General features: G+C 42.8%; 1 protein-coding gene across 1 annotated transcript in view; it reads left to right on the top strand.

The window, feature by feature from the left end:
* Window positions 1-10760, top strand: part of JHY (junctional cadherin complex regulator) — a gene marked incomplete at both ends in the record, with an annotated part of 62949 nt that extends 52189 nt beyond the window's left edge. The window contains 3 exons of the mRNA XM_080715489.1: window positions 6155-6235; window positions 7612-7740; window positions 10563-10760. Of these exons, the coding sequence (XP_080571615.1) occupies window positions 6155-6235; window positions 7612-7740; window positions 10563-10760 (408 nt within the window). The remainder of the gene's footprint in view (window positions 1-6154; window positions 6236-7611; window positions 7741-10562) is intronic.
* Between the last annotated feature and the right edge of the window lie 7333 nt (window positions 10761-18093).

Below are 18093 nucleotides of genomic sequence, written 5' to 3'. Positions count from 1 at the left end.
TCTGGGTCAGGCTGGCTTTTATTTTTTTATTTTTTTATTTATTTTTTATTTTTTGGTGGTATTGGGGGTGGAACCCAAAGGCTTTCTACCTCCGGGCTATACTCCCAGACCTTTTTTATATTTTATTTGGAAACAGGGTCTCACTAAGTTGCTGAAAGCCTCACTAAGTAGCTGAGGCTGGCTTCGAACTCGTGCGATCCTCCTGTCTCAGCCTCCCAAGCGCAGAGAATACAAGCGTGCGCGCCCGGTTTAGGTTGGCTTTTATAACAACTCACTCTTCCAAGAACTCAGAGTTCCCAGAGAGCTACCTTCTCTCCTTCTGAGGGCCAGGCTCACAACGAAAACCAGGTGGCTACGAGAAAGATGGAAAGCTGGAGGAGGGTGGACAGCGGTCATATTATAGAGAAGGGAAGGAGGAGCCCACTCTGAGCTCAGTCTTGGGCCCTGAGCCCAGGCTTTCACTAGCTCACAGCCCCAGCTCCTCCACGCACCCTGTTCCAGAGCTCTCTGGACCCCCATCCCCTGTTCTTCCAGGGTCCCCTGCCCTGCCCAGGTATGGAAACCACACTGGCAGCTGGAGAATCCCCAGTTGTACTGTACTTACGGAGCCCTGTGATTCTGGAACCTCAGGTCCCTTCTTTCCCACAAAATCATCATTACACAGTAATTAGATTGGGAGGCCCTACTAGTGATCTTTTCAAGTATTTCAGAAATAAATAAGTTTTGTAGCCTAGACTAAAAAGCCAAACACCATTGTATTATTCTTTCTCTATGGAAATGTGTTTAGAGGCTTAGAAACAACCCATTCTTGAGGCAAAGAAAGCCTGCTCGCTCCAGAGCTGATACACTCCCAGGCCTACAAATATCTTAAACTTTCCTTGCTTGTTTTTGCCAACTTTGAACATTATTGAAAATGCACACTTTTTAAAATTTAAAATACTTTATTGGTGCAGTGTAATTATACATTATAATGAGATTCAGGATGATAAAGACATACACAGGTGCAGGCATCACTTGCACATATAAGGGAGCTCTGGATACCACCCTTAAACGTGATTCCCGGAAGGTTTGGTGCAGTCAAGGACTCAGGCCTCCTCTCAGCTCTCATTCGACATCCCTGTGACGGGCAGGCTGCTAACTTACCTGAACCTCTGATTGCTCATATGCACGATCAGAACTATTCTTTCCTTTTGCAGATTTGCAGTGATAGTAAATGAAGCAATGCAGTACATGGACGCTTATTACCTAGCAGAGAGTGGGCGGCATTACATGTTAGTTCCTTTTTTCCTTCCTCCTTCTCTTGATAATTTGAATTTATGTTTTACTGAAAAAAAGTAAAGTACCCTGGCAACAAGTATATCACCAGAAATCTAGTAGGGTGGGAGGGGAAGGAGGGGGAAGGAGAATTTCCAGTCACTGACCCCAAGGCCCCCTTTCCAGCTGGGAAAATCCCTGCCTTCCTGCTCTCTGTTAGGAATGTCACAATCCATGCGCATCCACTTTCTCAGTCCAGTACCTTCCATCTCCATCTCCGTTTGACACAGTCACAGAAGCTCTCTTTGTCATCCAGAGCCTTCCAGAAATGCAGAAGACTTAGCAGTGAGCTATTGTCAAGGACAGCAGGTAGCAGGGGCCCCAGCCAGAAGGAATCAGGGCTGGTCATGCCCATTTGCTGGCCACATGCAATCAGGTGGTTTCCAAGGGAATCGCCCTGAATCGCATTATAAATTGGAGGATTTGCTAAGATAATAGGCCTGAGCCCCCTTCCTCTTCTAGCCATTCTGGTGGGACCATTAAATCCAGATGTCAGACAGCAAGAGATTAGCATGGGGCGAGGACGGCACGCGGTATAAGCTATACTGTGGCGCCTCACCCCACCTCAAAATAACTGCGTGGGTTCTGCGAGGGCCGACATGGGGCTGCGGTCGTTAGCTCCTTGCCTGTTGTTACAGACAACCTGGGCGTTGCTTCTCGGCCACTTCCAAGAAGAGGTTTATTTGGGTTAAGTTCAGCAACCACTGAGCAAATTTCCTTAGCTCGCTGTTCCCGGGTACCCGGGCATCATGTCTCTGTCCTGTTTTTCGGTGACTTTCTCACCCTTACACATCTTAGGAATTTTCTGGAGAATAGCTCTGCAGTATCCCCCACAGCAAGGAATATTTTAGAGATGAAACAAATCCTCAGGCGATCATGTCATTTTTAGTTCAGGCACACTCCAGGTTTACAATCAAAAGCACTGATGGGGCGAGAGAAGAGCTGTGATCGGTTACTGGAGAAGCCTTCCTTCCGGGAGGGTCTGCGGAAGCCATGGACAGAGCCGGGGCGAGCGACGTCACCTGTGTGTGCTGTGCAGAGATTAGCAGGGATCTGGTCAGGGACTGTGGAGAGGGTGTCTATGTTTTCCAAATTGTCCTTTGTATTTGGAGACTTAATGGGACTATCAATGTTGGTTCGTTATTATTATTTTGGCATTGTACTGCTGTGATCTTTTAGTGTTGTCAAAGCCAAGGAGAGGTAAATCAAAGTAAATTCTGGGGATTATTGTCTACAGCAGATTTTTGAAGAGGCAGAAAGTAGATTAGTGGTTGCCTAGGAGTGGAGGGGGAGGAAAGGAGGAGCAAGTGCTGTGGGGGACAAGAGCCTCTCTTTCGGGTGATGAAAAGGCTCCAAAATTGCATTGTAGTATTGTTTACACAACTCAGTGCATATACTAAAAGCCACTGAATCATACAACTTGGAATGGGCGAGTTTTGTGATATATTAATGATTTCTCAATAAAGCTGTTAAAAGGACTTTTGCTGGCAAGAGATCAAACAGAATTGCAGTGCTGAGAAAGAGTTCAAGATTATTTGCACCAAGCTTAAGCAAATCCAGGATTTTCACAGCCGATCATCCGGAACAAACTCCGTTAGGAGGAACCACCGCTATCCCTTGAGAAATGTCTCCCAGCCATGCTGAATGTCATCCCGTGAAGGCAGCAACAGCACTTGGGGATGGCCCCAGTGGGCCATGCGCTGGCCTCCATGTGGAACCCTCATGCTAGGCCCTGGCTTGAGTTTTCTGTGCTAACCTGGGAGTTATCTGTGGTGATAGTCGGCCAGCAGCACGCACACAAGCTGTAGCGTGTGTCTTTGTGAGTCAGCAGAATGGTGAAAAGTTAAGCTGCTGCAGAGGAAGGGGGAGGCTGCCGGGCACTGAGCAGTCCTTTCTCATCATCTCTGGACAAATTGGATTTGTGACTTGGATCCGAGTGGTTTTTTTTTTTTTTTTTCTCTTCTTTTTCTTTATTGGTTTATTCTGGCAAATAGTAATTTAGTGACTGCAAAACAATGATCCAGATGGCACAGGTAAGGAGAACCGATTTGCGATTACAAGTTTTAGCAGTTTACTCACCTATTAAAAATTACTAAAAGCCAGGCATGGTAACACACACCTATAATACTCAGAATTTTGACTATAAATGGTTCACATTGTAATGGGGCCAATTCTGTAATAGAACCTGCAGTCCTTACAGTGTGGAAGCACTACCCATGTGCCACATTATTTTGGCCCGCGCGCACGCATGTGTGTGTGTGTGTGTGTGTGTGTGTGTGTGTGTGTGTGTATGTGTGTGCACGCGTGCGTGTGTGTGTGTGTGGTACTGGGGATTGAATCCAGGGGCATTCTACCTCTAAGCTATACCCCAGTCCTATTTTATTTTTGTTTTTGAAATAAGGGATTGCTAGGGTGATGAGAGTCTACTTGCTGAGGCTGTCTTCAAGCCTGCAGTCCTCCCAAGTACTGGCATTATAGGCATGTGCCGCCACACCCTGCTGTTTTGGCCCTTTGGGATTGTGACATTGTAGCACGGATTAAAAACACAGCCTTCAGCAGTAAGTTAACCAAGCTGCTAGCAATTTCAAAGATAAGAGTCCAGTATTCCTTCATACATTATCCATAGAGAAGTGGTGTTTCCATAGCTCAAAACATCAAGGATGTGTGTGATTCTCTTGTCTTCCTGGCTACAAGATTGTGGCTCTAAGAATCATATCCACTTTTTATTTTTTATTTTTTTTGCTACTGGGAATGGAACCTGGGGGCTTTCTACCTCTGGGCTACACTCCCAGACCTATTTTTATATTTTATTAGGAGCAGGGTCTCACTAAGTTAATGAGAGCCTCACTAAGTAGCTGAGGCTGGCTTTGAACCTGTGTGATCCTTCTGTCTCAGCCTTCCAAGCGCGGGGATTACAAGCGTGCGCCACCACGCCCGGCTGAATCACATCCCTTTTAAAGAAAGAAAAAAGGGAAAGTGAAGGGGCCCTGGCGGTGGAAGAAAAGCTTTCCAAGGCATGCCCGCTACCCCACATGTCACTTGTACCCATGGTCCAGAGCCCAGGGCCGGGGAGACACAGGGAAACACAGGGAAACAGCGCAGTTGGCCCTCCTTATGCTCTATTCTACAGAAGTGAATTAAGCCAACCACTGATTGGAAACATAGTTAAAATAGCATCTGTTCTGCATACAGATAGACTTTGTTTTTATGTCATTAGTTCCTAAAGTATATAACAAATCTTCATGAGACATTCTCATTGTGTTAGGTATCATAAACAACATAGGGGCGACTTAAAGTACATGGGAGGATGTGTATAGGTTCTATTCTTCTACTGTGCTATTTTATGTGAGGGGCTTGAACATCCCTAAATTTTGGGATGGAGGGAGGGTGCTGGCAGCAGTCCTCCTCAGATAATGAGGCACAGCAGTATTTGACTGTCTCTCCAGTGATGAAGGCCCCATTGCAATGGCGAATGGGAGGCCTCTCGGCCACTGGGAGAAGGATGCATTCTTGAATGGTTGGCACCACGTGTGCACATTAGTTCATTCTTAAGATCACAGAGTTTCATGCAGCCATGATATTTCACATCTCTTTCATCTGGACCCACTAGGTTCATGGCCTATGGCAGGGCTTGTGATAATGAATGGGAGTTTTCAAGTTTTGTGCAGATATCGTGCCAGACAGGCGCGTCCTGCGGTCAGCACAGAGGAGCTGCCTTTGTACTCAGCGTTTTCTTCTCCACTCTGAGCACAACTTAGAAGTGGCCCTGAGATACTCCTTGTCGCACAAGCCATCTCCTTGGCATTCCCTGTCCTGCCCTCCCCCCAGGAAAAACAAATTAACTAACCCACTGAAAGATAAACGAGTTTGGTTTCCCCACAAGGAGAGGGAGCGAACCTAAATGTCACATTTAATGCTGAAAGCTGCAGTTTGTGGGGTACCTTGGTCTACCCTGTGGTCAGGAGAGCATTCAGGTTTTTCCTGTCTGCTGGTGTGCTCCAGGTCATTATTTTTCTTAAAATTATCTTTTTTCTCCAAAATCCATCTCAAAATCTAAAAGGTGCCACCTTCTTGCTTTCTCTTCTGAGATATCTGCAAAGTGCAATGCTGTAACTTTGGGGGCAGGTTCTCTTTTTGAATCAATGTTCTTCTCTGATGCGTTTGAATTGTCACTTCCAAGGAAGTCATTTGCCTAGGCCTGAACATCACAGGAACCACAGCTGTAGCAACATGGTAATGTGCTCTTTATGTTAAAAAAAAATTAATAAAAAGACACACTGCTAATTGGAATTTTTATTTATAATTTTTGGAATCTCAATCTCCTTTATTCAAAACACATCAGCTACCCAGGTACAAGTTGCCTAAGAGACTTTTACCAATATCTGCCATTAAAATGGGAGAATTGCCAGAAAATGCACCCATTCATACCAGCTTTCATTCTTTGTTGTTTTTGTGTATGCACACATATGAGTGTGTTATTGCTTATGCATATGTGTGTGTGTGTGTGTGTGTGTGAAAGAGAGAGAGAGACAGAGACCAGGTATTGAAACCAGGGGCATTCTACCTCCGAGCTATTCCCCTACAACCAGCCCCATCTTATTTTATTTTATTTTATTTTATTTTATTTTATTTTCAAACAAGGCCTTGCTAGGTCGCTGAGAGTGTTGCTAAGTCTCAAGTCTGGCCCTGAACTGTGATCCTCCTGTCTCAGTCTCCCAAGTACTGGAATTACCCCACTCCTGGCTTCCATTCTTTATCTTCCTTCTTCCTTCAGTGCTGCTGTGATGACTCAGGGAAGAAGAGTCATGAAGAGTTAAGCTGTTTCTCTGGTTGTTTTTAGAGTTCCAAGCTGAAAGGTTATCAGAAGAGAGATGTGAAGCTTGGGGGCCTGGGACCCGACTTTGAGTCCATCAGAGATAAAGTGAGTGAGATATGCAGTATCTTTTAGCAAAACCACATAAAGATGCTCCCAGAATCAAGCCCTGTGCAAATAAATGTCTCACACTGAATAGAGGGCCTTTGAAAACAGCAACAGTAAGAGAACAGAAGCTGGGCGTGGTGCAACCACCTCTGATCCCAGCACTTGGGAGCCTGAGACAGGAGGGCTGCAGGTAAGAGACCAACTTCCACATCTTAGCAAGACCCTGTTTCAAAATTTAAAAAAAGCGCCGGGCGTGGTGGCACACGCCTGTAATCCCTGCACTTGGGAGGCAGAGACAGGAGGATTGCGCATACTCGAAGCCAGCCGCACTGGCTTAAGAGACCCTTTTTCCAAATAAAAATATAAAATAGGTCTGGGAGTGTAGCCTGGAGGTAGAAGGGTTTCCAGGATCCCCAGTACCACCAAAAAAATTTTTTTTAATTAAAAAATAAAAAATAAGCCGGTCGTGGTGGTGCACGCTTGTAATCCCCGCACTTGGAAGGCTGAGACAGGAGGATCACATGGGTTCAAGCCATCCTCAGCTACTTAGTGAGGCTTTCAGCAACTTAGTGAGACCCTGTTTCCAAATAGAATATAAAAAAGGTCTGGGAGTATAGCCCAGAGTTAGAAAGCCTCTGGGTTCCACCCTCAGTACCACCAAAAAATAAATAAATAATAAATAAATAAATAAATAAATAATAAAAAATAAAATTGGGCTAGGGGTGGAGCTCAGAGGTAGGAAACCCCGGGGTTCAATCTCCAGTGCCAAGAAGAGAATGAAGGGTGGGGGGGGGGAATAAGGACCCAGACACACTCTTTACTGTACCATAGCATACCTGTCCTTCAGTGAGCTTGAAGGCCTGGCCTTCAAAAGCAGGACGCCTGCCAGGAAAGGGGCTGTGTGTGCTGTGCGGCTGTTGGTCTTTCCAGACAGTGTTATCATGGTAATTTTGAAAAGTGGCTGGAGAGAAGACACTTGAACGAGAGTTGCCAGCCGAGAAGTGCATCCACTTTGTTCTCTTTCCCCCAGTGAAAAGAGATCTTCGTTTAATGTGTTTTAACTGCAGTTGCACTCAGGCATAAAAAGAGAGTAGCATTCCAAGTTGGAAGCAAAAATGAAAATAAATTGGGTAAATGCACCAGAGAGGGGCTGTGAGCAGTGTAGCCACTGTTGAGGGAACACTGGGCCTGGGCAGCAGCATTCCTCATCTCCAGGAGAAACAGTAGCTTAACCAGGCCCTGCTGTCGCCCTGACGCACCAATCATGTGTCCCCTGTGCTGTCTAGCTCCCTGAACCCTAAAGCCCTGTCACTTTAAGTAAAACAGAGAGGGCCAGCAGTACCTGTGACTCATCGCAGCTCTGTCTCTCTGAGCAGATGCAGAAATTACTACAGCAGAAGGAATATGCGAGGCAAGTTAAGGAGCACAACATGAAGGCACTGTCGGCCCTGTCCAAGCCACAAACAGCAAAGCCCCAACAGAACCCAGCCACGCCCAGGCAGAAGGTAAGAAGCTCTCCTCCACACGTACGTTTGTTTGTTTGTTTGTTTGTTTGTTTGTTTGTTATCAGGAGTAAAAGAAACTTTCAGCTGGGTGCACGCTTGCGATCCCAGCATTCAGGAGGCTGAGACCAGAGGATGGCGGTTCGTGGACAGCGTCAGCTACTTAGTGAGGCCCTCTGCAACTCAGTGAGACTCTGTTTCAAAATAAAGAATAAAAAATAGGGCAGGGGGAGTAGCTCGGAGGTCAAATGCCCCCCTGAGTTTCATCCCCAGACCCACACACACAAAAAAAGAAGTTAAAAAAAAACTTGTATTACTTCTTAACTCTAAAAAGATTTCTGTCTGTAGCTGGTGCAGTGGTGCACACCTGCAATCCCAGTACTTAGGAGGCTGAGACAGGAGAATTGAAGATTAAAGATAAGCCTCAACAACTTAAGCAAGACCCTCAGCAACCAAGCAGGACTGTTTCAAAATAAAAAGTAAAAAGAGTTGGGATATAACTCAGAGGTAGAATGCCCCGAGTTCAAATCCCCAGTACAAAAAAAAAAAAAAGTGCCATATATTTGGGATATGGAGATGTTCTAGTGACTGTCATTCCTGCAACGACCTATGGCATTTGATCCACAGATAGTGATATAGTAACAATAACACACGCACACACACACACACACGCGCACGCACACTGCTGTGAGCTTAGCCTTTTCCTTTTCCTGAAGTTCATTGTCTCTGCACCTTTTCTTCCAAGTATTTTAGGCAATTAATAAGGTGATTAATTAGAAGAAATTAACAATCCTATTAACTTTGTTCTCGATCATTAAATAAGTTCCAGGGTATTGGTCCCAGGGTATCCCTGCTATTGAGATGTCAAAGAGAAATCCTCAAGTGTTTCTCTCCAGTTCATCCCCCCACCTCTCCACAGGGACTGTAAAAATAGGTTCCTCTAGAGAAGGGACCTGATCTCAAGAAACAGACTGTTTCCCATCCAACCAAGAGTCGTGGCGTAAACACAACACGTGCTGTGAAGACACAGAGTTTGGCAGTGCAGGTCTGTGCCTTGGTGACCTACGCAGTCCCAGCAAGGACAGTGGATCCTTTGCTTAGAAATAAGTGATGCTCAGGTGCCCTGAGGAACCTGTGCCTCGTGTTGCTTTCACAGACCAGCCTACTTTTATTTTATTTATTTATTTATTTATTTATTTATTTTGGCGGTACTGGGGATGGAACCCAGGGTCATTCTACCTCCAAGCTACACCCCCAGCCCTGTTTTTTATTCTTTATTTTAAAACAGGGTCTCACTGAGTTGCATGGGGCCTCACTAAGTAGCTGAGGCTGGCCACGAACCTGAGATCTTCCTGTCTCAGCCTCCCGAATGCTGGATTACACGTGTGCGCCATCACACCCGGCTTATTTTTTCCTTTCTTACTCACACCTGGAAGCCCTCAGTCTTCTTAATTGACTTTCTACGGTGCCATTTTTTTTCTTTTTTCTCCAATTCATTATCTTTTCATAAAGAGTTTTGGGGCAACAAATACATAGCTAGAAATTTCTATAGATTTCACCCATATTGACTGAGAAATCTGGGCTCTTTTTTGTTTCTCTGTTTTAGAGTTCTTTTACCCTTGAAGGACTTATCCATTCACATTTCAGTTCTTATTAAAATTAAAGTTTGTCTTAATAACTCTTATTAAAATACAAATATGATATAAAGGCAAATTTACAAGTCATAGTTAGAAGTCTCACCTTAAAGCAATATTACTTAAAACAAGACTGTATTTTTCTCAGCATCTAGATTTCCACAAATATACTAAAAAAAAAAAAAAAAAAAAAAGAGGAAATTGTCTGGACATGGTGGCACACGCTTGTAATCCCCACACTTAGGAGGCGGAGACAGGAGGATCGCGCTGGTTCGAAATCACCCTTGCTGGCTTAAGAGACCCTGTTTCCAAAAAATATATAAAATAGGTCTGGGAGTGTAGCCCGGAGGTAGAAGGGTTTCCAGGAACCCCGGTACCACCAAAAAAAAAAAAAAAAAGGAAATTAGCCTCTAATACCTCCTGGAGCTTTAAGACCCTAGGAACAAGAACAGTGGATTTAATAAAAGAGACTCAGTTTTACATCAACTTTGATCATATGCCACCAGTTTTACATCAGCTCTCACAAGTCCTCTTTGGGCGGAAAGGTCTGCTAATACAGTACTACTGAAAGTTTAATGTACTAAGGGTGCCAGAAACTAAGTAGATCAAACGCATAAGAAATCCAGTTTCAAACACTTGAAGGAAACTCACTTTTATTTTAAAAAAAAAACAACTCATTTTTGTGAAGAAAACATTCAGAGGTCACAAGAGCTAGTACACCATTCTCAGACTCCTCCCACAGCCTATAGTTTTGCGGCTCATTTATTTTATTTAAACACAGAATGTTTTTATTTGCATTATTTGCAAATATGTTGCAATATTTGCATTTCTGTTTGATATCTATTTCTATCCATGTCTTAATAATTATCTTTTTGTCTAAATAAACATTTTTTTCTTGGTGGTACTGGAGGTGGAACCCAGAGGCTTTCTACCTCCAGGCTATACTCCCAGACCTTTTTGTATATTTTATTTGGAAACAGGGTCTCATTAAGTTGCTGAGAGCCTCACTAAGTAGCTGAGGCTGGCTTCGAACCCGTGCGATCCTCCTGTCTCAGCCTCCCAAGCGCGGGGATTACAAGCGTGTGCCACCACGCCCGGCTTAAATTAACATTTTCTAAGACTAAATTTAACTTAAGGAATCCAGGGGAGGCACTTTCTGTTTTAAGTCAAATTTTCTCTCTCTGCTTTTAGGCCTTGGAATACTCTAAGACCATCCCGAAACCCAAACCATCAAATCTGATTGATCAAGCCTCAAAGAGAAAAAACAAGCCAACCTATGGTGGAAAAAAAGAAAGTTTACCTGACATCTCACTTCTGGAAATACTGCAGGACAGGCACGAGAGGGAGAAACAGGCTGTGGCTGCTTTTAAAGTCCTTCACATTGTCTAGACGGCATTTGGCAGAGACCAGAAATGCTCAGAGAAAGGACGCAGCGTAAACGTGCACAGAGAGTAATTACCCGGCACCATCTAACGAGCTGTGCGGATGTAATAGGGGCCCATCGGATTATGGTGCCATATCTTACCTTCTAGGAAGAAAAAAATGTCTATTTATTTTCAAATCAGTTAGAATTGGGGCTGATAAATAATGAGAGAATAAAGTTTGGGGTTTTATATTAGATATTTTTATCTCTCTCTTTTTTTAAATTGCTTTTCCCTTCCTTAGCATGATGCAAACCCTGAGGTATCCAGAAATAAATGTGTCTTCCTACTTGTGTTTCTCTCTTACCTCTCTGATAGGAAAAACAAAACAAAACAAAAATATAAAACCTTAATTTCTCCTAAAATGAACTCGACTGAACTTCTCATCAGTAAATTTTGAGGTAACACTTCAAAAATGTTACTCAAAAAGAAAGTGTATATGGACCTGCCTGCTGCCGTCCATTGTCACCTTACAGAGCAGTGAGTCCTTAGCTGTGCAGCCTCCTGAAACGTCAGCCAGACAATTAGGCACACAGACGCTTGCCTCACCGGGCATCACAAACATCTTAAAATATCATCAAATGTGTACTTTTACACAAAAAGCAATATTAGGTAAGATAAAAACATTCCATAGCATACTACTGAGTGAAAATATTCGTAAATATCTGACTTATTTTTAACTTTGAAGCATTATAAAATCTTCAGTTTTAAAATAATTACTAGAGGGTTTTTTGTTTGTTTGCTTTGTTTTTACGGGTCTGGAGATAGAACCCAGGAGCATTCGACCTCCAAGCTACAACCTTTGCCCTGCTTTTATTCTTTATTTTGAAACAGGGTCTCACTAGGTTGCGGAGGACCTCACTAAGTAGCCGAGGCTGGCCAGGAACCGTGATCCTCCTGTCTCAGCCTCCCGAATGCTCGGATTACAAGCATGCGCCACCACACCAGGCTTTAGAGGTTTTTTATTTTTCATGTTGAAACAGGGTCTCACAAGTTGCAGAGGACCTCACTACATTTGCTGAGACTGGCTGTAACCCTGTGATCTTCCTCAGTATCCCAAGTACTGAGGTTACGAGTGTACACCACCATACCCAGCTAGAAATGGATAATTTTTTTATGATACTAGGGACTGAATGCAGAGGCATTATACCTCTGAGCTAAATCCCCAGCCTGATTTTATTTTTTATTCGGAAACAGGGTCTCACTAAGTCGTGGAGGGCCTCTCTAAGTTGTTGAGGCTGACCCCAAACCTGTGCTCCTCCTGTCTCAGCCTCCCAAGTACTGGGATTACAACCGTGCGCCACCACACCCGGCTGAAATAGACTATTTTTTAACACCAGTACAGGGCAAATCTGTTGATCTTTCCATGTGGTTCAAGGACTGACTTTGGAAATTCACGTATTTATTATAAACATCTACATATATCATGATGTGATATAAGAACTGTCTATATGTAACTTTCTCTTAAACTGGATAGAGTTCAGAGTCTGGGAAGATATCGATTTAAAGAAGACAGAGTAGTTGAATGAATCATGTTGCAGTGGTATTTGGAAAATAATATCATACATAAGGAGTTAGTTCAAGAAAACACAACCCAAGCTGCTGCTAAAATATATTTGTAAAGAAAAAGCCTCTTAAAAGCCAGGTGTGGTCGTGCACACTTGTAATCCCAGTACTTGGGAGGTTGAGACAGAAGAATCCCAGGTTCACGGCCAGCCTCAGCTACTTAATGAGGCCCTCTTCAGCATCTCCATCTCTCAACATCAAGAACAGGACTGTTCTGCTTGGGGGTGTAACTCAGTGGTAGAGCACTTGTCTAATAAGGCCCTCTTCAACTAGTGAGACCTGTTTCAAAGTAAAGAATAAAATAGGGCCGGGCGTGGTGGCGCACGCTTGTAATCCCCGTGCTTGGGAGGCTGAGACAGGAGGATCGCACAGGTTCGAAGCCAGCCTCAGCTTCTTAGTGAGGCTCTCAGCAACTTAGTGAGACCCTGTTTCCAAATAAAATAGAAAATAGGTCTGGGAGTCTAGCCAGAGGTGGAAAGTCTATGGGTTCCAACCCTAGTACCACAAAAAAATAAAATAAAATAAAATAAAATGTAACTAAAAAAAATGAAAGAAAGAAACACTAATTTTTTCCCTAAATGACCTTAAACTTACTCTGGAAGAAAATAAAAGAATACAGGAGAGACATTCCCATATTTTTATATTTAAAGGAATAGGGTAGGGTGGTACATGCTTATGCTTGTAATTCCAGTATTTGAGAGGCTGAGACAGGAGGATTACAGGTTCATGGCCAGACTCAGCAATTTAGCAAGACCTTCTGCAACTTAGTGAGACCCTGTTTCAAAATAAAAACTAAAATAGGGTATAGCTCAGAGGTAGAATGTCCCTGGGCTCAATTCCTAGTACCAAAAAATAAATAAAATTTTAATAATTGTATAAATAGTCTATATCTATTAAAGTAATAGGAAAGGATTGGAACTAGGAAAGTTTATCTTGTTCAGTTGCCAATTTTTCAGAAAAAAAAAAAAATAGATGTCAAGAAAGGGTGAGTAGCTCAAAAGTCCACCGGTCTTGCTAAGGGTGTTGGGAGAACAGCCCTATAGCATCTCCATCTCCCAGCATCAAGAACTGTTGGGCTTGGGGGTGTAACTCAGGGGTAGAGCACTTGCCTAGCATATGCAAGGCCTTGGGTTCAATCCCCAGCAATGCAGGCTGAATACAAACAAAAACAGTAGTGTTTGATTATTTGAGGAAACAGGATGTTCTTGCTTCTCTGTTTGGGAAAAGAACAAGTAAATGCCATGACTTTTCAATTTGGGGGTCTAAATTTCCATTCATTTCAATTTTTAGAGATATGCATTACTGTATTCAGATCTTTTTTTTTTTTTTTTTTTTGCATGTGTAGTCTGGCAGTCTCATGTAAACCAGAAGTAGATGTTGATCAATAAAAGAGACACTTATTTTTTTCCTGAATATTTTATACATCTTCAGACCTATTTTATTCTTTTATTTTGAAACAGGATCTTACTAAGTTGCTGTGTGCTACTGTACTCAGTTTTTCCAGAACATTTCAGAAACTTCCCATAACTATGTATATATTTTTAGCAGCCTACACATGGTTAAATCTTTCCAACACCTTGACACATGCTGTTGAAAATCAATGGTTAGCTCGGCGTGGTGGCGCACGCTTGTAATCCCCGCGCTTGGGAAGCTGAGACAGGAGGATCGCACAGGTTCAAAGCCAGCCTCAGCTACTTAGTGAGGCTCTCAGCTACTTAGTGAGGCTCTCAGCTACTTAGTGAGACCCTGTTTCCAAATAAAATATAAAATGGGTCTGGGAGTATAGCCCGGAAGTAGAAAGCCTCTGGGTTCCACCCCCAGTACCACCAAAAAAAAAAAAAAAAAGAAAAGAAAATCAATGGTTAGCTGAAGCAGGTGACATGATTTATTGATGTCAATCAACATTTCATAGGCTCCTGGCCCCCAAGGTCAATCTTTATTATTTAGGACATAAGACTCTAGAACATTAGAATTCTTTATAGGGTACCAAGTGGTATCTAAAATGATTGGGGATAAGCAATAAAACACGTGTTGTAACTGAGGGGTTGAAAGGAAAGAATAGGCCGGACGTGGTGGCGCCCGCTTGTAATCCCCGCGCTTGGGAGGCAGAGACAGGAGGATCGCGCAGGTTCGAAGTCAGCCGCGTGCGCTGGCTTAGGAGACCCTGTTTCCAAATAAAAATGTAAAAATAGGTCTGGGAGTGTAGCCCGGAGGTAGAAGGGCTTCCAGGAACCCCAGTACCACCAAAAAAAAAAAAAGGAAAGAATAGATCAAAATGGCCCTTCATTTGTCCCCACGTCATCTCAAAAAGTAGACCCAGCAGAAGGTCACTAAGCTGCCACAATCCTAAAACAGGGACAGAATCCACAAACGGAGAGGGGTGCATACATTTTGTTCTTTTTTTTTTTAACTTTAATTGTGCTCATGACAACAAAATTGATCTTTTATAAATCCTAATGGATCCATGATCAATTTATAGCATATCTGTTTCAGATACTCAAGAAAATAAAAACAATCTGCTTATTAAAAAAAAAAAAAACAAGGAACTTCAAAGTCGAATGATAGAAGGGAGGGCCTGTATTTGACCAGATGTTATATATGCCACTGAATGACACCGTATAATTACGCGCAGCCTCCAGGAGCTGGTATAAATAAAGGTCCTTGAAGCCATGCATCTTCTCTGATTACAGCCTCCTTTCTACAGTGTTTTTACATCTTGAGTTTCCAAAGAGAGCATCCTCTTAAAGAGGGCTTTTTTTTTTCCTTACAAGTAGCTGAATTTAATGACAGCTGTCTTCTTGATATTGTTTTGTATGGTAAGGAGTCTCTTGGGAGTTATCCAGAAAACAAGTCAAGAAAAGACAATATTGAGGAACAAAATAAAAGGTAAGCCAGCGAAGGCACCACTGCCTAATGGCTCCAATTGGGGCCTTATTATTGGCTAATGAATCATTGTCAAAACATCACAGCGAGCCTGAGCGCACACAGTCTAGTCTATAGTGAGAAAATGACTCTCCATCCAACAGTTATTAACGGGGAGTTGTTTGAAAACACGTCCAGTAATTATAACAACACTGGAGCTAATTGAGAACTTAGAGTTGACAGCAAATGGCCCACAATAGCAGACTAGATCAACTCAGGAGGGATTCTTTCCTAATTACTTACTGAAAAATAGCAGAAACCGAATTGAATTTGGGTGATCGTCTGCAGATATTAGGGTAAATTTAGCAAATTCTCTCCCAAGATGTGTTTTAAAACATATATGTTACCATATATGTGTGTGTTACCATATATGTGTATATGTTACCGTGTGTGTGTGTGTGTGTGTGTGTGTGTGTGTGTGTGTGTGTTACTGGGGATTCAAACTATGGGTGTTTTACCTCTGAGTTACATCCCCCAGATCTTTTAATTTTTTTTTTTAAAACAGGGCCTCCACAAACCTGTGATCTTCCTGTCTCAGCCTCCAAATACTGGGGTTACAGGTGTGCACCACTGTACCTGGCTAAAAGTAGTATTATTAAATGTAAAGTTTTTAAGGAAAAAATCAGGATTGCTTTCCTAAATATGGCTTTTGTTTTGTTTTGTTTTGTTTTTCAGGTCTGGGGATTGAACCTAGAGGCATTCTACCTCCAAGCTACACCCCAGCCCTATTTTTTATTCTTTATTTTGAAACAGGGTCTCATTGAATTGCAGAGGGCCTCACTAAGAAGCTGAGGCTGTCTGCGAACTGCCATCCTCCTTTCTCAGCTTCCCAAATGCTGGGATTACAAGCGTGGGCCACCACATCTGACTTTAAATAAATATGACTTATTTAAAGACTTTAAGTAAATATGGCTATTATGAGTAACTCATGTGTATTTCATCCAACTCCTCTCTAAAGCTAGGTTTTCATAATTACTATTGCCAGTGGATAAAACCAGAGAGACAAAAATACAGAGATCTGGGTATGGTAGCACACACCTGTAATTCCAGGACTTGGAAGGCTGAGACAGGAGGATCACAAGTTTGAGGCCAACCTCAGCAACTTAGTGAGAGCCTGTTTCAAAACAAAAAGTGGGCGTGATGGCCCATGCTTGTAATCTCAGCATTCAGGAGGCTGAGACTGGAGGACCGAGGTTCAAGGCCAGCCTCAGCTACTTAGTGAGGCCCTTTGTAGCTCAGAGGTTGAAAGCCCCTGGATTCCATCCCCAGACCTGCAAAAAATAAAATAAAATAAAAAATAAAAAAGGCTGATTGTGTAGCTTGAGGTAGAATGTCCCTGGGTTCAATCCCCAATACAAAAAAGAAGATGAGATAGATGAAAGATAGATGATAGATAGATAGATATGATACATTTTACACACACACACACACACACACACACACACACACACACACACACACACACTTACCCCCTCTATTTGGCACATGCTTGTAAACTCAGCTTTTGGGAAGCTAAGACAGGAGGATCATGATTCACGGACAGCCTCAGCTACTGATGAGGCCCTTTGCAACTCAGTGAGACCCTGTTTGAAAAAATAAAGAATAAAAAATAGGGCTGGGGGTATAGCTCAGAGATAGAAGGCCCCTGGGTTCCAGCCCCAGTATCGGGGGACAAAAAATAGGGCTGGGAAGCGCAGATAGAATGCCCCTGGGTTCAATCCCCAGTACTGCAAAATAAATAGATTAATTAATTAATTAGTGAATAAACCTAACTAGGGTCTCAGAGTCACAGAAAATCTGATTGCAAATAATATTTCTATACCGTGAAGGTGAAATATGCATTCTAAGAATTATTATTATTATTAATTATTATTATTACTGTTAAGTTGCTAAGCCTAGACTTGAACCTGAGATCCTTCTGTTTCAGCCTCTCAAGTATTGGGATTACAGTGCCACCATGCCTGTCTATATATTTAAATATTCTACTTTTTTATGAATGATACTGGGAATTGAACCCAGGGGTCTTCTACTTCTGAGAAACACCTAAACCTTCTTTTCTGTTTTTGTTTTTGGGTTTGGGGGGTTTTATTGGGGGGGGGTATTTTTTTTTTTTTTTTTAGTAGTAGTAGTACTAGGAACTGAACCCAGGGGCATTGTGCCTCCAAGTTACACACCCAGCCCTATTTTTAATTCTTTACTTTGAAACAGGGTCTCATAAAGTTGCTGAGGCTGGCCACAAACCTGCGATCCTCCTTTCTCAGCCACCCAAGTGCAGGGATTACAAGTGGCGCCACCACACCTGGTACCATATTTGTTTCTACTTACCTTCTGTCTTCATTAAGCAAAATCACACAGCTTTCTCATTAAGGGACTGAAAAAATACAAATTGTCTCAATTTCCTAAGCAGATACCTGGCCAAGGGAAAGCAGAAGGCTCTTGGATGGCAGACTTTCCTTGTGTTCATCTCTCTCCCTAAACTTCTCCCAGCCTGTAACATTTGTCATGTTTGGTTACTTAATTTTACCTTAGTAAAACAACTGGAAAATTGGAAAACAACTCCAAAATGTTATGGAAACAATACAGTAAAATTGCAAGAAGATGCAAAGTGAGGCCAGGCACGGCGGTGCATGCCAGTCATCCCAGTACTTGGGAGGGTGAAACAGGAAGATCACAGGTTCGAGACCAGCCTCAGCAATATGACTAGGCCCTCCAGACCCTCACTCCATCCCTCCACAAATTAGTAAGACCCTTTTTCAAAACAAAAAATAGCCGGGCATGGTGGCGCACGCTTATAATCCCTGCACTTGGGAGGC

This window comes from Muscardinus avellanarius (genome assembly GCF_963383645.1).
Source record: "Muscardinus avellanarius genome assembly, chromosome: 1".
Lineage (NCBI taxonomy): Eukaryota > Metazoa > Chordata > Mammalia > Rodentia > Gliridae > Muscardinus > Muscardinus avellanarius.
The sequence above is the reverse complement of the archived record's forward strand: the minus strand, read 5'-3'. Positions and strand labels throughout refer to the sequence as shown.